The 27,476-nt window shown below is 64.3% G+C and overlaps 3 protein-coding genes across 6 annotated transcripts; 2 read left to right on the top strand and 1 right to left on the bottom strand.

The window, feature by feature from the left end:
- Window positions 1-8,268, top strand: SPDEF (SAM pointed domain containing ETS transcription factor). The gene is made up of 6 exons (XM_064399217.1): window positions 1-279; window positions 4,708-5,178; window positions 5,508-5,705; window positions 5,790-5,837; window positions 6,258-6,398; window positions 6,493-8,268. The coding sequence occupies exons 2-6, from the start codon at window positions 4,734-4,736 to the stop codon at window positions 6,669-6,671; spliced, it is 1,011 nt and encodes a 336-aa protein (XP_064255287.1). The 5' UTR covers window positions 1-279; window positions 4,708-4,733; the 3' UTR covers window positions 6,672-8,268.
- On the bottom strand, window positions 8,260-22,114 carry PACSIN1 (protein kinase C and casein kinase substrate in neurons 1). Of its 3 annotated transcripts, none has more exons than XM_064399216.1 (10): window positions 21,959-22,114; window positions 12,647-12,758; window positions 12,176-12,332; window positions 11,840-12,075; window positions 11,527-11,682; window positions 11,037-11,212; window positions 10,713-10,833; window positions 10,507-10,631; window positions 10,197-10,390; window positions 8,260-9,921 (listed from the first exon to the last, which is right to left on the bottom strand). In XM_064399216.1, exons 2-10 carry the CDS (start codon window positions 12,707-12,709, stop codon window positions 9,812-9,814), a joined length of 1,338 nt encoding a protein of 445 aa, XP_064255286.1. In that variant the 5' UTR covers window positions 12,710-12,758; window positions 21,959-22,114; the 3' UTR covers window positions 8,260-9,811. The 3 variants fall into 3 exon arrangements, with proteins under 3 accessions (XP_064255286.1, XP_064255284.1, XP_064255285.1); XM_064399214.1 differs by lacking the exon at window positions 21,959-22,114 and adding an exon at window positions 18,162-18,310; XM_064399215.1 differs by lacking the exon at window positions 21,959-22,114 and adding an exon at window positions 18,115-18,263.
- On the top strand, window positions 21,306-27,476 carry RPS10 (ribosomal protein S10). Of its 2 annotated transcripts, none has more exons than XM_064399220.1 (6): window positions 21,306-21,326; window positions 23,473-23,622; window positions 24,481-24,652; window positions 26,581-26,658; window positions 26,959-27,014; window positions 27,388-27,476. In XM_064399220.1, the coding sequence occupies exons 2-6, from the start codon at window positions 23,473-23,475 to the stop codon at window positions 27,427-27,429; spliced, it is 498 nt and encodes a 165-aa protein (XP_064255290.1). In that variant the 5' UTR covers window positions 21,306-21,326; the 3' UTR covers window positions 27,430-27,476. The 2 variants fall into 2 exon arrangements, with proteins under 2 accessions (XP_064255290.1, XP_064255289.1); XM_064399219.1 differs by lacking the exon at window positions 21,306-21,326 and adding an exon at window positions 22,762-22,910.

Below are 27,476 nucleotides of genomic sequence, written 5' to 3'. Positions count from 1 at the left end.
CCCCGCGCTGCCTTCGTCCCTCTGCTGCCCCCGGAGCCACTCGGGGTGCCCCGTTCCCCTCGCTGTCCCCTCCCCGCCGCTGCCCACCGGCCCGATGGGGCTGAGCCGGCGCTGAGCCGGGGCTGGAACAGCTCACCTGGGGCCGGGACACCTCACCTGGGGCCGGGACACCTCACCTGGGGCCATGTCCCCCGCAGACACCGCGCCCAGTGCCACGGGGATGGCTCTTCCCAGCCTGCGCTGGCACCCATGTGGATTCTGAGCTGGCACAGCCTCGAGGTAAGGAGCCCGCGCTGCCGCGACCCCCAGCACCCACCCAGCCCACCTCCCTCCCTCCCTCCCTCCAGGGTCCTGCTCTCGGGCTGGGCACGGGGCTGTCCCGTGTCAGAATCCCACCCCACAGCTCCTTGCTCCTCCTGAGCAGGGTCAGGCTGTCCCCCGGCGTTTCTCTGCATGCTGTCACTGAAAACGAAACGGGATTTGCTGTTCTTTTGTCTCTGCTCAAGCAAGAGCGGTGGGATGCAGCCAGGACTCCTGGGGCCGGCTCCTCCCGAGCCCACCTGGTGACAGCTGGGACACCCAGGGTGCCACCAGCCCGCGTGCCAGGCAGGGGACAGTGAGCTTTGGGGCACCGTGTGGCAAACCAGCAGCTGGGACCCTTTCTGGAGCCCCCTGGGGTGGCTGTTGGGGAGCTGCCAGCTCCGGGGTGTCTCTGTGAAGCTGAGCCCCTTTTCCAGAGCTGCACTGTCCCAGCTGCTTTCCTGCTGGGGTGGTTTTTTGGTTTTTCTGTCAGCCCTGCAGTCACTTTGGCTGCGGGTTTGGTTTTCGTGGTTCTGCTCGGTTAGTGAAACACAAACATCGTGAGGGTGCCAAATCCCCACAATAGCGGTGCTCTCCGGGGCTGGGAGCACGGGGGGGAAGGTGCTGCTATAAATAGGGGCTCCCTGGCCCCAGGTGGGGAACAGCAAGCTCTGCTGCTCTCCGGGGGCACAGCGAGCGCCAGGCTTTGCTCAGGTCACTGGCTGCCTGTGCCCCGTGGCTGCTGTTTGCCTCCCTGCGCTGATGGAGAGGGCAGCCTGACCCAGGCCGTGGGGACCCTGGGGACACCTGCTCCTGTGCCAGCAGCCATGCAGGTAACGGCAGGAGGAGCCAGGGCACCTCGGTGGTGTTGGAGGAGGAGCTGGTGGGGAGCTGAGGGCCCAGATCCCCCCAGGATGGGCTGCATCCCCCTGGGGGTGCATCAGAATGAGCCTGGGGCCTGCCCTTGTCCCAACCCTGTCAGCATGCAGGCACCAGAACCAGCCCCTGGGCTGTCACCTCCCCAGCCCCTGCTCTGTCACCACCCCAGCCCCTGCTCTGTCACCTCCCCAGCCCCTGCTCTGTCACCTCCCCAGCCCCTGCTCTGTCACCTCCCCAGCCCCCTGAGCTGTCACCACCCCAGCCCCCTGAGCTGTCACCACCCCAGCCCCTGCTCTGTCACCTCCCCAGCCCCTGCTCTGTCACCTCCTCAGCCCCTGCTCTGTCACCTCCTCAGCCCCCTGAGCTGTCACCACCCCAGCCCCCTGCTCTGTCACCTCCCCAGCCCCTGCTCTGTCACCTCCCCAGCCCCTGCCCTGCTGTGGGGAGGTTCTGGCCACTGCTCCTTCCTCCACCCAGAGATAAGAAGGGTGCGTGGCACAGGGTTTGGCAGCAGGACGTGGCACAGCCGTCACTCTGGGGCTTGCATGGGACGTGCTGGCAGGATCCCCGATTGTCAGCAGCCTCTGAGCACCCTCCTGGTGCCGGCTTTGCAGGGACCCCAGGGCTCTGTCCCTGCTGGATCCGGGCAGTCTGGGGCAGCTCTGGGTCGCGCACACCCCCAGCTCCTCCTGGCACAGCACAGCACAGCCTGGGGCTGGAGGTGACCCGGGAGCCTGGCCCTGCTCCCTGTGCCCGCTGCTGGGAAGGGTTTTCGGAAGTGCCCGGGGGTTTGGGAGCCATCCCGGGCTCCCGGCGGGGCCAGCTCCCGGTCCCACGGCGCTCCGGCACAACCTGTTCCACCGCTGATTGGATTTTAATTAACGGACCCATTGTTCCAGGGTGGGGGGCGGGTGAATTTCTTTTTTATTTCTTTTTTTTTTTTCCTCACTCTCAAGGGCCGATCCCAGCGTTCCACCCTGAGCCACGGTGGGCTGCCCTTGCCAGGAGAGCCCGGGGTGGCACAGGGGTCCTTGTCCCCATCGTTGTCCCCCTCGGCTGGGCCCGTGGGGCTGAGCCGTGAGCCAGCAGCACCCAGAGCCCCGGGCTGGTGCTGGCACCGTGCCCGGGAGGTGCAAGAGCCCCATCCCAGCCCCACAGCCCCATCCCAGCCCCGTGCAGCCAGGAGCTGCCAAGGCTGATGCAATGAGCGGCTCAGCCTGGCTCAGCCCGGGCAGGGACCGGGAAGGGTTTTGGGAGCCGTGTGGGCCTGTGCACCTGGGGCTGCCCCTGCAGCTCCGCTTTCCCAGGGAAATGCAAAAAGGGGCAGGGGAAGAGGGGGAAAAGGCCACCTGAAGTGGTTTCTCAGCACAAACAGGTCCCACCCAGCCCGGCCGCCAGCGTGCCACAGCGGGAGAAAGTCAAACAGCAGCCCCCGCCCTGAGAGTACAGCGCCTTGGTGGGGCACACTCTGCCTTTTGGGGACACTTCCCGAGGGATTGGGTCCCTCTGGTCCCAGCTGGGAGGAGGGTGAAGATGGGGCTGGGGCTGTTCATCCTGTGGCGTTCCCCAGGATGGTTCCACAGCCCTGCTCCCCCACGGCTGAGGATGACCCCCAGAACATCCCAGAGGTGTTGGGAATGAGGCACCCGTCCCCTCCCAGACACCCCAGAGCCAGCACTGTGCAGCAGCAGGAGCTGCACAAGCTGTTACCACTTCCCTTTTGTGCTGGGAGCAGCGTGAGGCTGGATTTAGGGCTGATCCCCTAAAGCTCTTCTTTTAATCCCAAACAAATCAAGGAGAGGTTTGGGAGCGGGCACCATCTCTCAGGGAAACTCTTTGGATGGTGGGGGCAGCCCCAGACCAGGAGAGGGTTTGGGTTCTCTCTTCTCCCTCCTCCTCCTTGCTGTGGTGCCACCAAAACCACTCAGGGTCGTGGCTGCAGCTCCTGAACCCACAGTCCCTCCCCAGGTCCCCAGGGGCTCAGGCTGCCGTGGCTGCTCTTTGGGTGCCCCTGGCTCTTCCATGGGTTTTTCTGAGCTCCAAGGATGAAGTGATGAGCTTGCCCCAAGTGCAGGCAATGCAGAAATTCAAACCCCACGTTCCTGGGAGCACTGAATCCTCAGGAGCCACATTAACCCCCCCAAGCAAGGGACACAGGGCTGGGTCCCCACTGTCCCTCCTTCACTGACCACCCCCGTGCTTGGGGGCTGTGCTCTGCCTGGAGGAACCCTGTGGGATCTTTTCCTCTCATTTCTTTTAAACCTTTCCCCCCCAGCTGGGGTTTGGAGCAGCAGGGCACCCCCTTTCCCTGGCCACTGCTCCCTGCTCCCCTCCAGGGCTGCCTGGTGTCCTGAGGGGTTTCAAACTTTGCACGCTCCTTTCCCAGTGCCAGCTCAATTCCTAAAGTTCCTTTTCCTGCTTTTAAACCCCCAGTTTGGGATGATTCTCCTTGTAAAATGCAGTGCTGAAGGTGGAGGATCTGGCCATGGCCATGCCCCGGCAGGGTCTTCCCCTTCCCAAAGTCTCAGGATGGATTTTGGGGAGGTTTCTCCACGGATGGAGCCGTTCCCTGGTGTTGCCATGGAAATTCAGCAGGTTCATCCTCTTCTCCGTGGCCTCCAGGATTCCCTGCATGCAGACACAGAGGGGGACAGGCTGATTTGGGGTAGTTTTTCTTGCAAGAGAGTGAAAGTAATTGCAATGATCCTGTCTTAGAAGGGAAGTTCTCATCGGGGGGTTGGCAGCAGTGGGGTGCTGGGCTGGGTCCCTCCCGGGGATCTGGGTCTGGGGGCTGCTGTGCCTCAGGTGGAAGCAGCAGAGGATGTTTTCCCTGCTCAGAAACGTGTCCCTGCAGCTCAAGCATCCACTGTCACCCCAGGGCTGTGCTGTGCAGCCCCCCCAGAGTCCCCCAGAGTCCCCCACCGAGGCCTCAGCTCCACCTGGGACTGAGCTGCTGCCAGCCTGGGGTGCAGCCCCTGAACCCCCAGACCCTAAACAGCTCCTGCTCACCTCCTGAGCTCCTTCTCCCTGCTGGCTGCTGCTCTTGGTGCTCCCAAACTGGGCACAGCCCCCCAGCCGTGGCTGACCCCGCACTCACCCGCAGGCTGGCGGGGCACAGTGGGGCTCTTTGCAGGGCTTTTCCCCTCTAACAGGCTTAATTCCTCCCTTTGTGCCTGGCTGCCGGGCTGAGCTCTGCTCCTCTCTCCTCCGGGGCAGGTTTGGAGCCGGCTCTGAGCAGAGGGATGGGCAGTGCCAGCCCCGGGCTCACTGTGCCCCTCTCTCCCTCCGGGGCAGGTTTGGAGCCGGCTGTGAGCAGAGGGATGGGCAGTGCCAGCCCCGGGCTCACTGTGCCCCTCTCTCCCTCCTGGGCAGGTCTGGAGCCGGCTCTGAGCAGAGGGATGGGCAGTGCCAGCCCCGGGCTCACTGTGCCCCTCTCTCCCTCCCGGGCAGGTTTGGAGCCGGCTGTGAGCAGAGGGATGGGCAGTGCCAGCCCCGGGCTCACTGTGCCCCTCTCTCCCTCCCGGGCAGGTCTGGAGCCGGCTCTGAGCAGAGGGATGGGCAGTGCCAGCCCCGGGCTCACCGCGCTGCCCCCCGGCCGCCTCGCCTGGCCGGACCCCGCGCTGCTGCCGCCCCCGCGGGACCCCGACCCCCGGAGCTGGGGCTGCCCGGAGAGCCCCAGCCCGCCCGGCACCCCCGAGCAGCCCCTGCCAGCCTTCTGCCTGCACTACTTCGACATGCTCTACCCCGAGGACACGGCCTGGGCCGCCAAGGGCAGCGGGGAGGCGGCGCAGGGCAGCGGGCAGGGCGGGCGGGAGGCGCGGAAGGAGCCGGAGCAGTGTCCCATCATCGACAGCCAGGGCCTGGGGCTGGGCCCCGAGGGCGACCTGCAGGACAGCCTGCACCTGGAGGAGCACTCGCTGGAGCAGGTGCAGAGCATGGTGGTGGGCGAGGTGCTGAAGGACATCGAGACCGCCTGCAAGCTGCTCAACATCGCCGCAGGTGGGTGCCCCCAGGGCGGGGATGGAGGTGCTGGCGTGGGAGCCAAAGCCACGCTGCATTTGGGGGGCTGCAGCCGTGAGTGGGGGTCTGGGGGAGTGTGGCTGCTCCATATGGCAGGAGGGGATGGTTCTGGGGGGCTGCAGCCGTGCGAGGGGGGCTGGGGGAGTGTAGCTGCTCCCCACGGGATGAGGGGATGGTTCTGGGGGGCTGCAGCCACTTGTGGGGGTCTGGGGGAGTGTGGCTGCTCCCCACGGGAGGAGGGGATGGTTCTGGGGGGCTGCAGGAGGGGACGGCTCCTGGCTGGCCACACTGACCCCCCTCCGCCCCAGACCCCATGGACTGGAGCCCCGGGAACGTGCAGAAGTGGATCCTGTGGACGGAGCACCAGTACCGGCTGCCGCAGATCGGGAAATCCTTCCAGGAGCTGTCGGGGAAGGACCTGTGTGCCATGTCCGAGGAGCAGTTCTGCCAGCGCTCGCCCGCCTGCGGCGACATCCTGCACGCCCACCTGGACATCTGGAAGTCTGGTGGGTGCCGGGAGGGAGCTGGGGAGGGTGGGCGAGGCTGTGCCGCAGGAGGTGCCCCCCTGATGCCCCGCTCCTCCCTTCCAGCCGCCTGGATGAAGGAGAAGGCTGCCCCGGGAGATGTCAGATACTGCGGTGAGTTCTGCGTGGGCTCAGCTCTGCTGTCCCCCCTCCTGCTTCGGGCTTGAGGGGTCCCCCTGCGCTTAATTGCAATTACCCGGAGCACCGGAGCCCTGCTGCTGTGGGATCTGCGCGGCTGCAGCCCCGCGGCTCTCTGCAGCATCCAGGGGAGGGGGAATGGCTCGAACCCTCACCGGGCCTGTCCCGCACGCCTGCACCCCTGCGGGCTGGGCGAGGGCAGCACTGAGCCGCTCTCCCTGCTCCAAGACAGGCAGGGGAAAGCAAATCTTCCCGGCTGAGCCCGGGGATCCCCTGAGCGGGGCTCCCCGAGGGGACTCCAGGCGCTCCCTGGGGCGGTGCAGAGCAGGATGCAGAGCACGGCGGTGGGCATCCTCCCTGTCCCTTCCCTCCTCTCACCCGTCCCTTCCGCCGCAGGAGGTGACAGCAGCTGGGCCGACAGCGAGGTGGACTCGTCCTGCGCCGGCCAGCCCATCCACCTCTGGCAGTTCCTCAAGGAGCTGCTGCTGAAGCCGCACAACTACGGCCGCTTCATCCGCTGGCTCAACAAGGACAAAGGTGGGGGGCACGCTCCGGAGCCCCGGGGCGGGCGCTGGGGGGCTGCGGGGGGGCAGGAGATGCTGTAACCCTCCGTGCCCCGCTCCCCTGGCAGGCATCTTCAAGATCGAGGACTCGGCGCAGGTGGCGCGGCTGTGGGGCATCCGCAAGAACCGCCCGGCCATGAACTACGACAAGCTGAGCCGCTCCATCCGCCAGTACTACAAGAAAGGAATCATCCGCAAGCCCGACATCTCCCAGCGCCTCGTCTACCAGTTCGTCCACCCGGTGTGAGCGGCGGCGGCACCGGCGGAGCGCCGGGAGGGCCGGGGGAGCTCGGCTGCCTCCTCTGCCCGGCCGCAGAGAGCCTCTGCCAGCAGCAAGGACCTGGGCTGAGTGCGAGCTTCCCCTGCCAGGACCTGCTGGCACCGGACACAGGGACCCCTCCCCTCCAGCAGGCCCTGGTGCGGGGCAAGGACCGTGCAGAGGGAAGGGTGGGCACCGTGCCTGGGCTTGTGCCCCCTCCTCTCCTCCCTCCCGGGTTCTGGCTGTAGGTGGCTTCACCCCAGCCTTTGTTCAGGGAGGAAAAAGCCTGGGCATGAGCTGAGACCATGGGACACCCACAGGGACACCCAGAGGGACAGGGACACCCAGAGGGACAGGGACATCCACTGCTGCTCCTGGTGGGGCCCTGTCCCAATCCCTGTGGGAGCAGCCTGGCACCAGCCAAGGGCTCTGCCTGCCATGGGGGCTGTGCCAGGTGCCCCCTTGGGCCAGGTGCATCCTCCCTTTGTTTTTCACTCCAGGACACGCTCAGCTGCTCCCCTTCACAGGGGTTTGGGGCTGCAAATGGCAGCTCTGTATCCACGGCCCCATCTTTGTGCACGGGGCCACCAGAGTGCTCCTAACCCCAGGTTCTGTGCCCTGGCACAAAGCTCTTCCCTTGATGCGGATTTTACTTGGACTGCCTGATTCTGGAGTTTGGGGAAATGGAGGTGGCAGCTCTGCCATTTCCTTCTGGACAATAAATCCAGAGTGTGATCAGCCAAGGCTGGACTGGGGCAGGGAGCTGGGCATTGCTTCACCTGCTCACTGCACAGAGTTACCTGGCAATGTTGGTCTTTTATATTATAGGGGTTTTTTATTTGGTTATTTGCTTTTTGGTTTTGGCTGGTGACGAGTTGTGGTTTAGGTTCAAATGCCAAGGGGTGGCCTGGGCTTCCAGGGATATTCTATGGGAGCTTAAAAGGAAAAAACACCTGGTTCTTGGTCTCTTGATGTTTTTCCTTAAAATTTCCACCAGTGCCAACTACTGCCTTTCCTTTCTGTTCTTGCTCTGTGCTGCTCCATCCTGGCAGGAGGGATGGAGGGCAGTGAGGAGCAGGGGAGGGAGGAAAACTGCCTTGGCCTTTGGAAAAGGGACTGGAAATGAAAAAAAAAAAAAAGGTGGGAAAGAAAAAAAAAAGCAAAGTGTGTCTTTGATTTGCTGTGTGTGCCTGACTCAGCTGCTGCGGGGGCCGGGGGTGCCCCAGATCCTGTGTCCCCCTCCCAGCTCCCCTGGCAGGGTGGGGAGGGCAGGAGGTGACACCAACCTGCCTTGACAGGCTCAGGAGGGTGCTGGGTCAGGGCTGTGCTTGGAACAGCCCCAAACCTGCATCCCCTCGAGCCCTGCCGTGGGCGTCCCAAGGCTTTGTCCAGCAGTGCCACAGGAGTCCCCAAAGGCTGTGGCTGCTCCCCTTGTCGCCCCAGCAGTGCATCCCAGCCCCCCATCCTGCTGCACCCCTAAACCTTGGGCTGGAACGTCACTACCTGGGGGTCCACAACCACCCCAGCCACCCCCGGGGTGGGACAGACGCACAGCAAAGGAGACCCCAGAGCCAAGGACGCTGACAGAGCTCAGTTATTTTTTCTCTTGCTGCTTTTTGTTGTTGTATCCACGGAAATACAATCACGAGAGATATATATATTATATATATACTTCTTAAATTACACAATCAATGTACAAAAACCGGGGTGCATTGCTGAGACAGGTGGTTGGTTGGGTCTTTTCTGACTTTGTGGTTTTTTTTCCGGTACCTGGCAGGGGCTGGAGGGCTCCTGCCCACCGTGCCCAGCACACAGTGCTTCCCCTGCATCCACGAGAACACGGGATCCCTGGGGCCAAAAAATTCACGAACCAACGGAGGGGGCAGGAAAGGAGCAGGAGGAGCGTGCGGGAAGCCGATGGCATTGATGCTGCTAGGGGCGATGGTATGGAGAGAAATGAGAGATGATGTGTAGGGAGGAGCTCAGGATGGCAAACGCACCCGAGGCAGGGGTGGGGTGGCCGTGCTGGGTGGCAGCAGCCGCGGGGCCAGGGGCAGAGCCCAGGGGAGGAGGGGGAGAGCTCCGTGGGGACAAGCAAAGGGCAGAGCCTGTGGCCGTCCCCCGCCTTGGTGTCTTGGTTCTTTGCCAGGCAGCTGCTCTGCCTGGGCTGCATCCTGAGCCCTCCTCCTGGGCTCTCCGGGATGCTCATCCCCCGTCCCTGCTCTGCTCCTGCCTCTCTTCAGGATGGGGACTGTCCCCAGCAGTGCCCAAGGCAGTCCTCGCTACCCCAGGCTGGGTATCGAGGTGCTTCCAGCAGCAGCGGGCCCTGGTGGGTCCCTCTCCGGACAGCGCTGGGTTTTAGGGCCGTCTCACCTGGATCTGGTGTGCGTTGGATACCCGCCCACCGAAGGGCGATGCTGCTCCCTGCAGCACAGACCGGGCATCGGCTCGGGAGCCTCCGCCCGCTCCAGCTGTGCTGCCAGCCCAGCCCCGAGGAGGAGGAGGAGGAGGAAGCTGAGGAGATGCCAGCAAGCTCCATGGCGGGGCTGGTCCCACCTCACCTGGGTATCTCAAGGACAGCCACGGGGCTGAAGGGGGCACTCACCCCCTTCCTCGGGGCGGGAGGATGAACTGGGGAGAGCATGGAAACACCAAAAAAAAATGACCAACGGAGTCAGACTCCAATCCCTCTTGGTTTTCTGGGATGAATTTGGTTGGTCCCAGGAGCTTCGGCGCCGTGCGTTTCAGAACAGTTCCAGCCAATCAGAAGGCGGCTCATGATTTCAGTATCTTTAAAAACCAACCAGTCAGGAGCTCTCACTGGTTGGGCTTTAAGATCTTGAGGTATCGGCTTTTCGCTCAGAAAAAAAAAAAAAAAATTCAACTAACGTAGACGAACGGACAACGTCATCTTCCGCTTCACGTTATCTTAGAAGAAAGCGACTATGCAAAATACTCTTCGGAGACAACTCTTAAAAAAATAAAAGCTTGGTCGGAAAATATGTCTGAATCTCTAAGGGTGAGGAGTGAAGGACCAGACGGCAGAATGGCTGGTTGGCTGGTGGAGAGATGGAGACAACGGAGGGTGGATTTATCTGCTGACGGTGACGAGGAGCACACCACAAGACTTAGATTGCCTCCACGTAGTTGGCGGGGTACAGCCCCAGCTGCCCGTTGTCCAAGCGCCCTTTGCACCACCCCTGCTCGTCTTCCTCTCCGAGTTTGGTTAGTTCATCACCTGGAGAGGAAGGTGGAAGGGAAGAGCTCATTGCAGGTTCTGGAATTCCCCTGCCCCCTTTTGCTCCCTGGGATGGAGCTGCTGGGGGTTTGTAGGATAGAAAGGCAAGGGGTGACCCATGGCTCCTGTCCCTTCTGCCTTAGGGCTCAGCTTCTGCCTTCCCCTTTCTGACAGCTCAACTCTTTGAAGGGCTGGGCCAACTCAGAAATCACTTGAGGGATTTCACAGCTCCAGCAGACGAGCCCCATCCTACCTGGCACCGGCAAGCACCGTACCTGCTTTGAAGCTGAGCTCGTCCTGCTCCTGCCCGTCGTAGTCGTAGAGAGCCCGCACCCTCACGCCCTTCCCCGCCGACTCCTCGTCGAAGGGGTTGGCGCCGCCGTTGGCCTCGCTGGTGTTGAAGGAGTTGCTGCCCTCATCATCGGACCACTCGGCGCTGTAGGTCTGCCCGCGGTCGTGGCTGCTCACGCTGCGAGGGGAGGAGAGGGAGGGGTGGCTGTCACCGAGGACATCCCGCATCCCCAAATGCTCGCAGAGGCACAGCCCGTGCCTCTCATGGCACCTCCCCTTCACAGCGGGCCTCACCTCCCGCGCTCGCCCGCCTGAGCCCCCGTGTCGCCCGCGCTGCTGGCGTTGGTCATGGCCACCCCCTCGCCCTTCTTCTGCTTCTCCTTCCGCGTTATCGTGTGCGTCAGGTCCGGGTTCCACTCCTGCAAGCACAGAGTGACAACCCCTGAGCGCCCGGCTGCCCTGCAGGGCTGCCAGCACGCAGCCAGGGCGCCCAGCCTCACCTCAAACTGGGGCCAGTTCATGGGCATGCCGGGGCCGCTGGTGCTGCGGAACCACCGGAGGTCCTCCTGCGCGTCCGACATGCGGATGGTCTGCTCCAGCTCCCGGTACACGTTGGCGTAGCTGTGGGGAGAGACGTGTTTGGGGGGCCGTGGGTCAGGGTGGAGCCCTGGGGACAGCGTGGGACAGGGACATGGCCAGGCTGTCACCTGGGGACAGGCTGTGTGTCCTCCAAGCCACCGGGGGGCGCCAGGCTCCCGCACGGCCTCCTGCCGCTCTGGTACCTCTTGGTGGCCATGGTGTTGGCCAGGATTCACCGCCCCTACCTGCTGCTCTCGGCCAGGTTCAGGTGCCTCTTGATGTCCAGGAGCATCTCCTTGAGGAAGTTGAGCCTCTTCTCCTCGAACTGCTGGCACTGCTCGAAGACCTGCTCCATGCTCTCGATGTACTGCGGGGTGCACTTGTTCAGCTCGTCCAGCACCTTCTCGTACTTCTCCTGAGTCTGCAAAAACACAGGAGGGACCTTGGTAGTACCTCGAGCACCTCAGAGGCCGTTTCTGCCTGGTTTGTGGGTCACCAGAGCTTTGGGGAGCCCAGATTGAGCCAGGAGCCTCAGTGGGTGGAATCAGCCCCCATAAGTGGGGCAAATCCCTGCCCAGCTCACACTCCCCTGAGCACTGCCTCAAGTCCTCATCCTCCAGGGGCACAGGGATGGGAAAATGGGAACTGATGTTGGAGAATGGAATGTGGTGGCCATCTCCTCTGGTTTCCCTTGCCCAATGCCCCATGCGTCCAGCACAGGGCAGTGCTTCACACCTTTTGCACGTCTTGCTTGCACTTTTCCACTTTGTCCTGGAGCTTCTTCTGCTGCTCAGGAGTGTTGGACTGATCTGCCTTGCTGTTGGCTTCACGGGTCATGGCCAGCTTCTCCTCCTTGCATGCCAGGTGATAGGCTTTCTTGGCTGTCTCCAGCTGTGGGGAGGACAGGGAAGGGACATCAGACATCAGTCACAGTCCCCTGCCAACCCTCTGCCTGTGGGGAGGTGCCATCTCTCCCAGCCTGGACTGGGCACACAGGGTTGGACCTGGGGACACAGGGTATCCCCAGGACACTCTGTGCTTGTCTCACCTCCTTGAGCTTCTTGGCCCAGGGCTTCTGGGCTTTCCGGAAGCCATCCTCAGCCTCCTTGGCCTCCTTGAAGCCCCCCATGATCTGCTTGTGGTAGGCGTCCTTCTGCCAGTTCTTGACCTTCTCGAAGTCGTCGTTCAGGAGGCTGTTCTTCACCTCCTGGTGCAGCTCGCTCACCTTGTCCGCCTCGGTCATGATGGCGGCCCACGCCTTCTCCAGGCTGCCATACTGGGGACCTGCAGGGGGAAAACTGGGGGTCACCCCACTGCCCTCGCCCCCTCCCTTTCTGCCCGGTGAAGCTGTGATAGGTGTCCTCCCGTGGGGAAGCCACGGTACCTTTCTCGATGAGCTGCCTCCACCGCTTGGACCAGTCGGTGAGCTGCTGGGCGTAGGACTTCTCGATCTTGGCCCGCTCGTGCACGCAGTTCATGAGGTCGTTGCAGAGCCGGTGCCCATCATCGATCCGCTTCACCGTGCGCTTGTAGTTCCCCACCTGGGATGGGCACGGGGACAGGCAGCTGAGGGGGCTGTGACCATCCCTGCTCAGCCCCAGCTGCCCTGGGGTGGCTACGGGGGAAGCACCAGGCACTTTGGGGGTGCAGGGATGGAGCTCTGGGTTGGGGCTGCTCAAGCCCAGCTCCCTCCAACACCTCTGTCACCCAGCCAAGACTGAGACCTCGGGCAGAGCCACCACAGCAGGGATGCTCTCAGGCAGAGGAGGGAGGGCAGCCCCCAGCCCAGGGGACACCCCGGGGTGCAGTGACAGTGGCAGTGGGGTCTGTGGGAGGGGAGGGGATCAGGACTCACCTCCCAGAAGCTGTCGGTTGTCTCCTCGGCGGCCGATGCCGACTCGTCATAGGAACCCGACATGGCTCCCGGAGCTGCCTCGGGTTTCCCGGGTAAACACCAGCCTCATGCACTGAGGGGACAGGAGAGGGGAGTCACAGGGGGTGCAGGGGACCCCCATTCCTCCTGCCAACAGCTCTGTGGGACAAGTGTCCCAATACAGGGGACAGTGCCCTCTCCAGCTCTGGACCCACAGACTCCTTCACTGCCCACCACCTACTGGGTGCCATCCAGCACCCCCGGAGCCAGCAGTGCTGGGAGGGAGCCATGGGGAGCTCCCTGGGCAGAGCCTGGCTCAGCACTGGGAGCCGCTGGGCGAGGGGCCATGGCAGGGTCAGGGGATGCGCCGCCCGAGAAATTCTCGTCCTGATATTCCACCCTAATCCGTCCTGATCTTCAGAAAAACGGCATCCCCGGAGCGCCACGTGGCCCTGCTGCGTGGCTTAACCCTCTGTTGTTTTGCTGAGAGCTGGGAGGGGGCTGGTGGCTGAGGGTGGCACAGAGCAGGGACTGTGGTGGCCGTTTCCTAGGCATCCTCCTCATCATCCCCATCCTGACCTGGATTTGGACAGCGTTTCCACAGGAAAGCACTGGGCCTATCCTGCATGGCATCTGCCACCAGGATGGGGACAAGGTGGCCATGAACAGCTCAAATTTCCTCCTGCCCTGTCCCTGAAAAGGCTGAGAGAGATGTGGCCATAAACCTCACACACCATCCCCTCCTTGGGGAGGTGGAATGGGCAGAGGGAGGCCTGGCTGCCTGTGCTCTGCCCCACGGTGGGGTGGGAGGGCAGGGCTGGGGGCACAGGGTCCCGTGGGGAGCACTGGTGAGTGCCCACGCTCTCCAGCTGTGCGCACAGCTGGCCCTGAGGTGTCCCCAGGCCAGGGCAGGGCATGGCCCCAGGAGCACGGGGACCTGAAACAGTTACTGGAGCGCGGCGCAGGGCTCGCTGTGCTGGAAGTAACAGGGCCCGGCAGGGATTTAGTGATATAACCAGGGAGGCACCAATCCCCTCCACCCTCCCCAGACGGTTAAAAATAAACGCGTGACTGTCCCTCGCTCAGCCGCCGAGACGCAGATGGGTGGGGGACAGCAGTGTCCCCCCGCAGCTGGCAGCACGCAGCGCCCGCGCCTGCCTGGCACCCACGGCACCGCCACCGCCACTGCCTGGCACCCACAGCACTGCCAGCACTCCTCCTCGCACCCACGGCACAGCCACTGTCCCTGCCTGGCACCCACAGCACTGCCAGCACTCCTCCTCGCACCCACGGCACAGCCACTGTCCCTGCCTGGCACCCACAGCACTGCCAGCACTCCTCCTCGCACCCACGGCACAGCCACTGTCCCTGCCTGGCACCCACAGGACCACTGTGCCTGGCATTCACGGCACCATCACAGCCACTGCCTGGCACCCAGAGCACCAACACTACTGCTGCCCGGCACCCACAGCATGGCCACTGTGCTTGGCACCCACAGTGCCACCACTGCTCCTGCCTGGCACCACAGCACTGCCACCGCCGTCCCCGCCCCAGCACCCGCAGTGGTGACAGAGCACCTGGTGGCACAGCCCCAAGGGACCCCGCAGGTGCTGCCTGCATCGTCTCCCCTGAAAGCTGCGGGCACAGCGCAGTGCCCAGGTGTTGTGCCCTGGGTTTTGCTGCAAAGGCTGCGCTGGCATGGCAAGGGCACTCTCAGGGTGACAGCCCCACGTGCCAGCGCTGGGATGGGGACAGCAGGGAGGGAGCACACCCATGGCTGGGTGTACCCCAGGACCCACGGGCACAGCGCCAGCCCCTGCTGCCCCCGTGAGCCACTCATGCCATGGGGCACTGCGGACGTGGCTGCTGCAGCTCCCTCTCCGAGCCACTACCTGGCCCGAGCTGCAGCCCGGGGGTTATTTTTGGCTCTGCATCACTTCCCAGCTAACGCCGCCGCCTCGCCGCCACTCTCCCGCCACGCACCCCCACGCACGACCACCCTCGCACGCCCATGCACACGTGTGTGCCCCAACCGTGCCAGGCTGCCTGTGCCACACGTGCCAGCCCCCTGGCAGCCCCTGGCAGCCCCCGGCCCTGCCAGCACAGCCCATCACCTCGCATCAGGGCGGCCGGCGGTGATGCCCGGTGCCTGCAGAGCTGGCGGCCGAGCTGCGCTGTGGAGAGCTGCCAGCCCCAGCCAGGCGCTGCTGCCTGGGTACCCCCGGCCTGGGGGGCTCTGCTTCGGCCCCTCGCCTCCGGAGCTGCCAGGGAGGAGCCACAGAACGTTTGGCATCAAGGGACGGTGGAGTTTGTCCCAGCCCCTGCTCCACGTGCCCTTGGGCTGCTGCTCCTGCAGAAGCGGCCCCGCTGCGTCTCTCCTGTCAGCAGGCTGGTGCTGAGCACTGACACAGCTCTCCTCACCCTCCAGGCAGCTCCTGCTGCCCTGCTGCTGCAGGGGGGTCTCTGCCCTCTGTGGGGGCCGGGCCGTGGCCCTGGCCCTGTGCAGGCAAGAGGCTGCTGCAATGCAGAGGCTGGTGCTGCTGACACCACGGGCATGGCATGGGCAGCTGCCTGCACGCCCATGGCAGAGCCCTGGCTGGCAGAGCCCTGTCACAGGGAGATGGGACAGTCCAGTCCTGCTGTCCCCTGTCCCCAGGTTGCTCTCTTCAGGTGTGTTTGTTGTCCCAGACCAGCATCTCTCCTGCAGCCAAGAAGCAGGGTTTGGGGATGTCACACTCGTGCCCCTGGGCACATTGGCTGAGCCCGGTGGGGACCAGGGCAGGAGAGGCTGCAGAGCCTCTGGTGCCAAGAGCCCCTGGCTAAGGCAGGATGGTGGCAGAGGCACTGCAAGCAGAGGAGCAGGGCACAGGCGAGGTGGTGTCCCCATGCTGTCCCCATGCTGTCCCCAGGCAGGAGGTTCACACCAGGCGTGAGCCCCGTTGCTGGGAGGGCAGTGGGTGAGTGACCCTTGCTGAGAGCATCCAGGGCAGGGGGAAGCAACATGGGAGCTGCACTGGGCTGTGGGAATCCAAGAAAGTGGGCTGGGCCTTGGGCTTTTGGCCACAGGAAAGGTCATTGGCTCTCCCCTAGCACAGGGCTGCCTGAGGGTCCATTTTGGGGTGCAGAGGCAACGCCACCATGATGCACCACTGTGGCCACTCATGGCAAAGACAAATGGATTCAGCCAAGGAGGTCCAGAGGAGCCTGGCAGCAGCATCTCCCACCATGTTCTGGGGCTGCATCCACCGTGGGAACCAGTGCCCATGTGCTGCTCCCACTGCAGCCACACAAGGGGCTTGAGGTGGCCAAACATGGGGCTTGAGGTGGCTGTGCACGGGAGGTGAAGTGGCCGAGGCACAGCAGCAGGTCCCAGGGATAACCCGTGACACTGACGTGTGTCACAAGAGGCTTTGCAGCTGCAGGAGCTGTGCCTGGTTTGCTGCTCAGCCCGACCCAGCTGAGTGGCTGTGGGATTCCCACACCGGGGCTGCTCCGTGTGCCCCATGGGGCTGGGAAACGCTCCTGGAGCTGGCAGGGGTCAGAGCTCAGGGAGCCAGGCAGTGAGGAGAGGTTTGGCTGTGGCGTGGCTGAAGCGTGGCCCCCTCCAGAGCCCGTGGAGACCCTGGGAGGAAAGGGTTAAGTGGGTGCTGCTGATTCACGCTGGCAGCTCTGCAACAGCAGCACCAGGGGCTCAGGGCTGAGCAGCCTCAGCACCCATCCTGCCCAGTGCCAGGCAGGTGGTGAGCCTGGGCCCTCCCAGGGCACTGTCTCCGTGGGAGCAGGCTCTTGTAGGGTCCCTCCTGCATTCCCTGGCAAAACCCCTTTGGCTGCAACATGAGCAGGGCTGGAGCCCTTGGGCAAAGAGCCAAACCCAGAATGGTGGGTGATTCTCCATGGGATTCCAGCCAGAGCAGCACCATGGGGCTGCCCAGGACCCAGCAGTGCCTGAGGCTGCTGCAAGGGCAGCAGGACCCTGCAGGGGGCACGCAGTTACCTGCTGGGAAACTTCTGGGAGCCACTTTTCCAAGGAATCCTGGATGGAATGTGCCTATGGCAGCCTCCTTGCTTCCATCAGGGTCATCTGCATTGGTGGGGGATCTGAGGCCTGGCAACCTGTGTGGTCAGGGCTTGTGGGCTCCCCCAAACCAGAGAGGAGGTTCAGTGGTCCAGAAGCAGCACCAGGAGCCCCGTGTCTTGTGCACAGACGGGAGGCCGCCGGGGGCCAGGTGCTGCCAGGCTGCAGTAGCCAGGGGAGACACATTTGCTCCAAGCCCTGGCAGGGATCGGCTTCACAGCTCATGTGGGCTCTGCAGAGAGCTTCCCCTTCCCCCTGCGCTCCCCAAACCGCCCTGCTCAGGGCACCCATTCATCTCCTAGGGATTTTAGGAGCCTTGTGCAAAAATTTCGGGAAGCTTGCTTGGCATTTGCAGATAACGCAAGTGTCTCTCCAGGGGAGCCCGCAGCCCGGCTCAGGGACAGCGGATGTGCCGGGAATGCGGATGGGGAATGTGGAGGGGGATCCCTGGAGGGGCAGCAGCAGCAGGATTGCCAACACCCCGCATGTGCTCGGGGCTGGGGAAGGGACAGGGGGCTCAGCCTCAGCTGGGGGCTCCGCTGCTGCCCAGCTCCGCAGCTCGGTCTCACCCTGCCGCCTCTGCTCGCCGCGGTAAACAAGGCTGCTCGGACAGCGGGCAGGGATTTGTGCAGTCCCGGGAGCCGGGTTTAGGCAGAAATCCAAAGATGAGGTTTGCAATTAAAGCCAGAAGTGGCAGCCGGGGATGGCGGAGGATACGGCGGTGCCATCCCCCCGCTTCCGCAGCGGGGAGGGGGAAGCGGAGCGTCACGGGGGTCCCGGCCCCCGAGCCTCGCCGGGATGGAGCCGGACTGGCGGCGACAGGAGGCAAAGGGGCTGCTGGGAGCAGGGGAGGCAGAGGGACAGGGGAATTTCAGCTGCCTGTGGTGGGGAAGAGACTTGGAGCCAGAGGGGATAGGAAAGTGGGGAGATGGGGGGGCAGCAAGGGGGAAGCTGGGGTGGCACGGCTGGAAGGAGGGGGTTCAGTGATGGGGTAAGGTGTTTATTTGGGCAGGGGGACAGCCATGACAGGGACAGCGCAAGTTCACCCCCTTATTTGTAGATGGGGAAACTGAGGCACAAGCCCGGGAGTGCGGCAGCATTGCAGAAGGGGTGTCCCTGTCCCCGGCACCCCACTGGACACACGGAGGGGGTGAAGGTCATATACCCCCCCAACCTCCCTGGCTTGCAGAAGGGATCAGGGGACACCGTGTCCTGCCGGGGGGTGCAAAGCCATGCCTTACTGCCCGGTCCTTGCACTGCAACCCCCCCGCGTCCCCCCATCCCCGCAAGGGACCCGGGCATCCCGCACCCCATCCCGACAAGGGACCCCGGGCATCCCGCACCCCATCCCCGCCAGGGACCGGGCGTCCCTCACCTCGTCGCCGCAGAGGACGCGGCTGTCCCCGCGGAGGCCGCGCTCACCTGCCGGGGGCCGGGGGGGGCCGGGGGCCCGGGGCCGGGGCCGGGGCTCCGCTCGCTCCGCTCCGCTCGCTCCGCTCCTGCCGGGCAGCGGCGGCGCGCACGGCCGCGGGCACGCGCCTGCCCGAGCCGCCCGTTGCCATGGCAACCGGGATGGAGCCGCTGCTGCGAAAATCATCCCGGGGGGGGGCGGAGGGGGGGAATGGACCCCCCCCCCCATCCCCGCGTCCGCGCCCACCCCGAGGTTCCGCACTGCCGCCAGCCCCCGCGGGACCCCCCGGGCCCAGACCCCCGCCCAGGGCACCCACCGGGGCCGCCCCACTGCGGGGCCGCGGCCCGGGGGCACAGCAGAGTGGGTGCCACGGCACAGCCATGGCGGGGTCGGGCCCCAGGCTACGTTAGGGCCTGATCAGACTCGTTTCCCCCGGGCCATGAGGCGGGGGGCTCTTTGAGGACCCCCTGGTTTCCTGGTCCTGCTACCCCGGGGGTCGTTGTCCCTCCTGCACGGGACGGGACAGAGCCATGCACTCCCTCCGCTGCTGCCCCGGCCTCTCTGTCACCCCCGCGGTTGCAGGGGGGTTTTGGGGCTGAGCCACAGCTTTTGCAGGAACAAACACCCCAAAACGCCTTCGGAGAGGCAGCCGGTGCCGCCTCCTTGCCAAATGTGCCAGCTGGGAACAGGCTGGCAAGATAATCAGGAACAGTCCTTTCCCCCCGGCGGGGCTGGGGAAGGGGGTGAGGGGGCTGCAGCCCCCGAGCCTTCTTGGAGGGGAGCAGGGCAGCTCCCCCTCACTGCCATCTGCCCATGTGCCTCCTCCCAAGCCCCGGGGCTCATGCCCGGGGTCACCAGGCTTGTGACAGGATGGGAGTCCCGGGGGCAGAGGGGGCTGGAAGCCGTCGGGAAGCAGGCAGGACGCGGGTGGGGGTGATGACAGCTCCCCGACACCGCGCCTGCATCCCCCCGCTCGCGGGGGATGTCAGGGAAATTAAAAGCCAGCAGGAGACGAGAGCGGCCAGGCGAGTAACCGAAGCCGCTGCAGAAGCCGCAGTAATGAGGCTGCCGGGGCCGCTGCCGCCGGGATCGGGTTGCCCAGAGAATGCGACCCGGTCCCGGGGGGCTCTGCCGGCCTCTGCCGCCGGCTCAGCTTTCCCCTGACGAGCGCCTCGGACTGCCTAATGAAGCTCGGTGGGGCTCCCAGCCCGCCTGCCTCCCGGCTCCTCGCAGCTCCGTGCCACCCGAGCCAGACAGAACGGCCCCCGGAAGGTTTCACACCCCGCTGGGGTGACACCCGGGGGTTTCATGCCCCCAGTCCCAAACGGGAGTGGGATGGATGGTGGTTCCTTCAGGGGCGGGGGATCTTTGCCTGTTGGCGTTTCAGGGTGAGGAACAGAGGGTGCTGAATATCTGGTCACGGTCCTTTCAAGCAGTGAGTTGGCAGTTCTCAGCACAGGGTCACCACTGGGATGTCCCAGCTGCCATCTGCCCTGACAGCATCCCTGCTGCAGAGGGGGAAATGTCCTTGGCATTAAACATTAGGTGACAAACGCCCTCCAGGACGGTGACAATGACTTGGGGGGTTCCCCAGTGCAAAGAGCCATTGCCACCAGCTCTGTGGTCTGTGCAGGTGGCACCAACTCAGGCCTCCTTCCCTGCAGCTTGGGCTGTTCCACGCAAGGAGCAGGTGGGAGCTCTGCCTCCTCGGTTCCTTCACCAAAAACTCGGTCACGACAAACTCTTCCCCGGCTCTCACCATCCCACCGTTTACTGTTTTCAGTGGTAAGTCACTTCTCCTCCTGTAAATGAGCTTCCTTGTGGGAAGCAGCAGACGGTATTGGCAGGAAATAAGCCCTGATTTATGGGGCCACTTGCCGCTCTGGCATTACAGCTCCGTGAGCACAGACGAGCACATGAGCCCACACCGTGATCCCGGGAATGAAGAGATGCCACCAGGGATCAGCCGCCTGCCCATCAGCCAGGCAGGAGCACCAGCCCTCACACGAACTGGGGGGGATTCACGCACAGTCAGCTCCCAGCAAGGAAAGGAAATGTGTTCCTAAATCCCGGCAGAGCCCCGAGTTGTGGGGCTCAGCTCTTTCTGGGAGAGCCCATGGGTGGTCCACTGGTGTGGATGGGGCAGAGGGCACCCCAGGACCCCGAGCTCGTTCCTGCCCTCCAGTGCAGGGCAGGGCAGAGGGGCAGCTGGGGCTCGGGGCAGGATGGGGCCAGCGCCCCACGCTCGCCCCAAGCCCGGGCTGCGTCGCCGCTGCGGATGTGCCGCCGGTCCCAGGAGCCCTCCGGGGAGCTGGGAGAATGCAAGCGCTACTTTGCATCTCTAATTAGCCGCGGAGGATAATTGGCGGCTCTGCGGCAGACAGGCAGCCATTGTGGAGGGCCCAGCGCGGGGCAGGTGCTCCCAGAAACCCAAATCCCACCGAAACAATCCCCTTCTTGTCTGCCTGTGACCGGCCGGGGCATCCTCCGAGCCTTTCCGGGGAAGGGGCCGGGGCCGGCACATAAAGGCTCCATTTTTCCTGGGGAGCAGCGTGGGGCTGGCTGCAGGCAGCTGCCTGAGGAGCCCGAACATTCCACCCGCGGGCACTGCGGTGCCATGCCGGGGACAGCCGGACACTGCCCTGCAAGCTGCCGGCTGGATGCGACCTCTCCTCCTCCTCCAGGACTGTCCACAGGAGCTCAGCAGGTCCGGAGTTTGCCTTCAAGGTGTTGCACAAAGGCCGGCCAGGCTGGCACCCCCGGGACAAAGTCTGTGCCCGGGCAGAGCCGTGCCAGGCGCTGTGCTGGAGGAGCCTGGCTGCATCCCCTGCCCTGGCAGGGACCAGCACAGCTGGGGACAGGGCATTCCCAGCAAGGGGGATCCTACTCAGAGCCCAGCCCAGGCTCGGGGCTCAGGACGTGGCCCCGGCTGGTGCTGACACGCTTTGCTGATGTCCCTTCCCTTGTCGCACGTCACTGTCGGTCCCTGCCAGTGCCTGGGCTCCCTTCCCTCAATCCTTTCACGGTTAAATCCCGCTCCCGTCCTGCCGCAGCCCCTCCGGCAGCCGCACATCTTGTGAGGAGGGAGAGGAGGGAGAGAAAGCGGCCGGGGGGGCACAGATCAGTGCAAAACCCGGGCAGGGCAGCACCTCCAGCACCGGCCGAGCCGCTGCCTGGTGAATTCCCCGGTTTTCTCTGCGCTCCTCCAAAGGGAGGAGATGGAAGGAGCCTCGGGGCTTCAGGCGGGGTTCGGGCTCAGCGCTGATCTCTGCTGTGCTGCGGCCCTCGGCTTAGGGATGGGGCTTGCCTGGAGAAGGCGACGCGGGGGCCGAGGGATGCGGGAGCAGCCGGGGAGGGAGGCTGCCGGGAGAGCTCTAATCCGTTTAGCAAAGCACTCGCTTTGCCATTTCCGAGGCAGGAGGTGCAGGAGCTGTGATCTGCTGCAGCAGAGGCAGCGACAGCGACAGCGACAGCGTGTCCGGGCCAGCAGGGCCAGCTCCTGCCCCGCGGCACCGCACGGGGTGATGCCGCAATTGTCGCAGCATCCTTGGGGTCACCCTGCGGCAGCTTCGCCCCAGCTCCGTCCCAAAGGAAGAAAGGCGGGCACGGCGCCGTAGCAAAGCCCCAGGACGGCAGCGGGCAGCTCCAGGGACGCGGCGCATCCCCCGATCCCTCCCGCTCCCCGCCCGGCACGAGTGGGAAATCCCTCCAAGCGGGTCGGGCGCGGAGCCGGTCCGAACAGCGGCGGGGACGCCCCGCTGCCGCCGCCCTCCGCCCCCCGGAGCAGCCCCGCGCCCCCCGGCCGTACCTCGGGGCCGCGGGGCCGGCGGCGGAGCCTCTCCCGGGGCCGGAGCCTCTGCCGGGGCCGGCGCTGCGCATCGCGGGCGGGTGGCGGCAGATGGGGCGGAGGGAGGGGGTAAAGATCAGCTCGGAGATTAGCGCGGCATTTTTAGCCGGCCAATCCCCTCCCGCCCCGCGCGAGGTGACAGCGAGCCCGTGAGGGGACGGCGATCAGCGCCGGGGCACCGCGGGTCCCTGTGCCCCCCAGCCCCGCAGGCTGCCCCCGGCTCTGCTCCGCCGTGTTTCGGATGCTTCCCCCGGACCGGCTCCGGTCCCTCCCGGGGCTTCGAACGCCACACCGAGGGGGACAGCTCCGGGCTGGGGGACACGGGGTGTGCCCAAGGGGACGCGGCTGCAGAGAAACCCTCTGGGAACGGGAGAATGGGGGAATGGCGGCTGCCGGGCCCGTGAGGGGAGCACGGCGCTCCGGTGCCCCGGGAACCCCGAGGGTGCGAGCCGGGATCCCGGGCAGGGCTTCACAGCCCCGCTCCGAGGGACACCGGGCACGGCGGGGATGTCACGGCTGGGGGTGACACCGGGGCCGGCGGGGGTCGCGGCTCCCGGGCTCGTGAGGGGAGCAGGGCGCTCCGCTGCCCCGGGAACACCGAGCCCGGGCTGCCACCCGGGATCCCGGGCAGGGCTTCACAGCCCCGCTCCGAGAGACACAGGGGACATGCGGGGATGTCACGGCTGGGGGTGACACCGGGGGTGACACCGGGGGTCTCCCGCTGTCCCCCTCAGGCACTGCCGCCCCCCTCAGGCACGGCGCCGGGCTGCCCGTTGCTAGGCGGGAGGGGTCCTTGAGCTCCGCGCAGGCAGCGCCGGGGCCACCCTCGCCGCCAGGGGTCCTCGAGGCGGCGGAAGCGGCGGTCCCGCGCACGCGCAGTCCTTTCCGGTCGGGCCCCGCCGCCGCCGCCACGGTGAGGCCGCGCTCGGGCCATCGGCCGCGCATCGCCGCCATCCCGGGGCCTGGGCGCCCCCGCGGGGCACCCCCGCCATGGGGGCTGCCCCCCGGCCGTGCGGGGAGGGAGGGATTGCGGGCGGCGGGCCGCGCGGTGCTACCGGATGCCCAGCGCTGGCACCGGGGCCTCCCGGCGCCGGGCGCGGCCGCGGGGGTGGCCCGTGACCCTGTGGGGCTCGGTCATGCCTGAGCACGGCGTGCCCCGGGTCCGGGAGCGCCGCCCGTAGCCGGTTTGCCGTGCTGGGGGCGCTGCCGGGGCCGGTTCCGGCTCCGGGGCGGCGAGAGCCTCCCGCGCTCCCGGTTCCCCAGATCGGTTTGACTTAACGGCGTCCGTGGGGGGCTCCCCCCGAGCCGCTGCCCCTGCAGTGCGCGGGATGATTTACCGAGCAAAACCCGGCGGCGCTCGGTTGTCCGTCCCGGGGAGCGGCGTCCCTGGGGCCGCCCGGCCGGGCTCGCTGCCCCCGGGGCGGTGTTGGTGCCCCGGTGTCACCGAGCCCCGCTGTTCGCTGTGCCCCGTGCAGATGTTGATGCCCAAGAAGAACCGCATCGCCATCTACGAGCTGCTCTTCAAGGAGGGCGTGATGGTGGCCAAGAAGGACGTGCACATGCCCAAGCACCCCGAGCTGGTGGACAAGAACGTGCCCAACCTGCACGTCATGAAAGCCATGCAGGTGGGGGGCCTGGGGACACGGGGGGCTCGCTCCCGGGGGTGCTGCTGCCCGCTGTCCCCTCACGTGGATCGTGTCCTCTCCTGTGCATTGTGTCCCCTCGTGTGCATTGTGTCCCCTCCTGTGGATAGTGTCTCCTCACACTGATCGTGTCCCCTCCTGTGGATCCTGTCCCCCTCCTGTGGATCATGTCCCCCTCACGTTGATTCTGTCCCCTCCTGTGGATGGTGTCCCCTCACATGGATTGTGTCCCCTCACATGGATCCTGTCCCCTCCTGTGAATCCTGTCCCCTCCTGTGGATCCTGTCGCCTCCTGTGGATCCTGTCCCCTCACACTGATTCTGTCCCCTCCTGTGGGTTGTGTCCCCTCCTGTGGATCCTGTCCCCCTCCTGTGGATGGTGTCCCCTCACATGGATCCTGTCCCCTCCTGTGAATCCTGTCCCCTCACATTGATTCTGTCCCCTCATATTGATTCTGTCCCCTCCTGTGGATGGTGTCCCCTCCTGTGGATCATGTCCCCCTCACACTGATTCTGTCCCCTCCTGTGGATCCTGTCCCCTCCTGTGGGTTGTGTCCCCTCACGTTGATTCTGTCCCCTCCTGTGGATGGTGTCCCCTCCTGTGGGTTGTGTCCCCTCCTGTGGATCATGTCCCCCTCACACTGATTCTGTCCCCTCCTGTGGATGGTGTCCCCTCCTGTGGATCCTGTCCCCTCCTGTGGATCATGTCCCCCTCACACTGATCCTGTCCCCTCCTGTGGATGGTGTCCCCTCACGTGGACTGTCCCCGTTCCCTGTGAGGAGGCGCCGTGCCTGTGAGGAGCTGGGGCTGACTGGGGCTAACTGGGAGCTGTCCCCGCAGTCCCTCAAGTCGCGGGGCTACGTGAAGGAGCAGTTTGCCTGGAGGCACTTCTACTGGTACCTGACCAACGAGGGCATCCAGTACCTGCGGGACTACCTGCACCTGCCCCCCGAGATCGTGCCCGCCACGCTGCGCCGCAGCCGCCCCGAGACCGGCAGACCCCGGCCCAAAGGTCACCTGGGGGGGCACGGGGGGCTGGACACTGTGAGGGTTGGGTGTGGAATTGTGAGCAGAGCAAGGAAATGTGGTTGGGGTTTGTGGGGTTTTCAGGTGGGACGCACGGGGACGTGCTCTGGGTGGGGATTGGCCTGCCCCAGGGACTGGGATTGCTGGGAGCACGCTGCTGAGGTGGGGATGTGGAGGAGGCACTGTCCAGGGCTGGGTGAGCCCTGCCTGGCATCCCCTGTGGCCAGCCTGGGTGTCACCTCTGGCCAGGCTGGGTGTCACCTGTGTTGGGTGTCACCTATGTTGGGTGTCCCACCCTGCCTCCCCCAGGGACACTGAACGTGCTCCCCCCGGACCAGGGCTCGTTGTTAAAGGACTCGTGGTGGAAGAGCAGCAGAGCCCACAGAGCTGCTGAGCAGAGCCCACAGAGCTTGGAGCATCTCTGTGAGGAGGGGCTGAGGGAGCTGGGCCTGCTTGGAGTGGAGGAGAGGAGACAAATACCCACAGGGGATGCTGCCAGACTGTTCAGTGGTGCCCAAGGACAGGACAAGGAGCAGGGGGCAGAAAATAAAATCCAGCAAGTTCCACCTCAACCTGAGGAAGAACTTTCCACGTGGGTGGCAGAGCCCTGGTGCAGCTGCCCAGGGAGGGTGTGCACACATTCCAGACCCACCTGCACACATTCTTGTGTCACCTGCTCCGGGTGACCCTGCCTGAGACGGGCTGGACTGGGTGATCTCCAGATGAACCCCAGCTGCTCTGTGGTTCTGTGTGTTGGATTTGCAGCTCTGATTTTCCCTCAGTGGCTTTCACACCCCCGAGGGCAGGGGTGCAGCCAGATGTGCTCTGGCTCTGGGGGATCACATCCATTGTGCTTTTTTGCTTCTGAGCCACAGGTCTGGGGCCAGGCAGTGCTGGGAGTTCACCCCCAGCTGCTGCAGTTTGTGTCTGAGCCAAACAAAACAGGAGCATCACCTGCTTCAAAGGAAGGAATTGCAGAGAAACTGGCAATGTGCTGCTCTCTTTGATCTCTGAGTTGCTTGGATGTTCCAAGATTTGTTCTTTACATGCTGTGTTTATCCAGTGAGCTTAAGGGAGCTGCATCCCTGCTGCAGGGGTGGCAGCTGTGTGTGGTGTCACTGTCCTGGTGCTGGAGCCCTCCTCAGCCCCATCTGGGCAGGGAAGGTTGGAAGTGCTGCCCTTGGTGTTCTTCTTTGCTGTGGATGACCTGCTTGAGGCAGCAGCAGCAGTCTGGGAGACACAGAGGTGGTGTAGCAAAAGAATTATTACAAGAACTGGGTTTTTTATGGCCACACCAGTGCATGTGGATGTGCAGGAGGGCGCTGGGGTGTGCCAGGCACAGCTGCCCCTCAGTGGGTCCTGCCTGGGTGGGCTCCAGGGACACATCCCAGTCCCTGAGAGGAGGTGGTCTCACCACAGCTGGGTGTTCCTGCAGCAGTTTTGTCTGGCATTAATCTGAGATTGCACAGATAATCTGCTTTTACTGTCCTGAACGTGTTCTGTGGGGGGATTTGGGGTACTGACAGTGGCTGTTCCAGGTTGGGGTGGGAATTCTGTCCCGAGTCTGGGACTCAGCTGTGCACAGGCTTGTCAGCCGTGGCAGATTCCCAGTATTTCTGGCATTTTTACCAACAATAACATTCAGCACTAGTTTGATGACCAGAGAACTATTGAGATGATGCTGTAAACCCACTTCTCCCATTATTTAACTTCCACCCTGCCCCAAGCTGGGACGCTTGAGCGGATTTCTCCCTTCAAGTGAGGTTTCCCTCACCAAATCACCGTTCCCCTCAGGTTTACCCTCCCCGAGCTGCCCCAGCTGCAGCACTGCTGGCAGACCCGGCGCTGTGGTGCACCTTGGGCTGCAGGGAGTGGTGTTTGCCCTGGCTGAGCCGTGTCTGTGCTGTGTTGCAGGTCTGGAGGGCGAGCGCCCGGCGCGGCTGACGCGGGGCGAGGCTGACCGGGACACGTACCGCCGCAGCGCCGTGCCACGTGAGTGTGCCCCCTGTGCCCCCTCAGGGACAACTGGCCCAGCTCCGGGGCTCCTCTCGGGGAGAAAAGGGGGAGATGAGACTCCTGGCATAGCGTAGAGTCTGTGTGTGAGGTGTGCTGGAGTTTTGTCCCGCTGCGCTGTGGGGTTTTCTCTGGGGTTGGTTTGATAACTCTCAAACGTGCTCAGTTACAGCTGCTCCACTTTGCTGTGTTTAGCCCCAGTTTGAGTTCTGTGGGGTGGTTAAAGCTTTGCTCCCAGGCAGGGGGTTCTGTGAGCACTGACTGCTTCTCTTTCTGCAGCTGGTGCTGACAAGAAGGCTGAGGCTGGTGCTGGAGCAGCCACGGAATTCCAGTTTGTGAGTGTTTGCATTTGAACTTGGCTTTTTTAAAGGCTTTGGGATAAGCTGGAAGGTCCTGCCTGTGGGACTCCTGGGGTGTCAGGGAGCCTGGAAATTATCACCCTTCACATGCAGCTTGCTCACTGTGGGGAAAGGAGGTGGTGGCACAGAGGCCAGTGGCAAGTTTGAGAGCAAGCCGAGCTCTTCAGAGATCCATGATTTTATACTTCAAAAATAAAAGTAATTTAGGTGTGATCCACAGAGCTGGCTGGAATGGGTTGATGCTGGTGGAGCTCACCTGGCTGACCTGTGCCATCAGAGAGCTTTGATGATGTTTTTGCTGTCTGTGCTTGACACAATGATTTCTAACACTCTCCTTTTGCTGTTGCAGAGAGGTGGATTCGGCCGTGGCCGTGGTCAGCCCCCGCAGTAGAACTTTGTGCTCATGTTTTGTGTATAATAAAAGAGGTGAAAATGCCA

The sequence above is a fragment of the Passer domesticus genome, chromosome 25, assembly GCF_036417665.1.
Source record: "Passer domesticus isolate bPasDom1 chromosome 25, bPasDom1.hap1, whole genome shotgun sequence".
Classification (NCBI taxonomy): domain Eukaryota; kingdom Metazoa; phylum Chordata; class Aves; order Passeriformes; family Passeridae; genus Passer; species Passer domesticus.
This window is presented reverse-complemented; position numbering and strand designations above follow the sequence as displayed.

Excerpts from the sequence above, each read along its gene's own strand:
- SPDEF (XM_064399217.1), top strand. The coding sequence starts at position 4,734 with ATGGGCAGTGCCAGCCCCGGGCTCACCGCGCTGCCCCCCGGCCGCCTC. Across the intron at positions 5,706-5,789 it reads CCTGGACATCTGGAAGTCTG|CCGCCTGGATGAAGGAGAAG; the intron begins GTGGGTGCCGGG and ends CCTCCCTTCCAG. Across the intron at positions 6,399-6,492 it reads CTGGCTCAACAAGGACAAAG|GCATCTTCAAGATCGAGGAC; the intron begins GTGGGGGGCACG and ends CTCCCCTGGCAG.
- PACSIN1 (XM_064399216.1), bottom strand. The coding sequence starts at position 12,709 with ATGTCGGGTTCCTATGACGAGTCGGCATCGGCCGCCGAGGAGACAACC. Across the intron at positions 10,632-10,712 it reads TGAACTGGCCCCAGTTTGAG|GAGTGGAACCCGGACCTGAC; the intron begins GTGAGGCTGGGC and ends CTGTGCTTGCAG. Across the intron at positions 10,391-10,506 it reads CAGGCGGGCGAGCGCGGGAG|CGTGAGCAGCCACGACCGCG; the intron begins GTGAGGCCCGCT and ends CTCCCCTCGCAG.
- RPS10 (XM_064399220.1), top strand. The coding sequence starts at position 23,473 with ATGTTGATGCCCAAGAAGAACCGCATCGCCATCTACGAGCTGCTCTTC. Across the intron at positions 26,659-26,958 it reads CCGCCGCAGCGCCGTGCCAC|CTGGTGCTGACAAGAAGGCT; the intron begins GTGAGTGTGCCC and ends CTCTTTCTGCAG. Across the intron at positions 27,015-27,387 it reads CAGCCACGGAATTCCAGTTT|AGAGGTGGATTCGGCCGTGG; the intron begins GTGAGTGTTTGC and ends TTGCTGTTGCAG.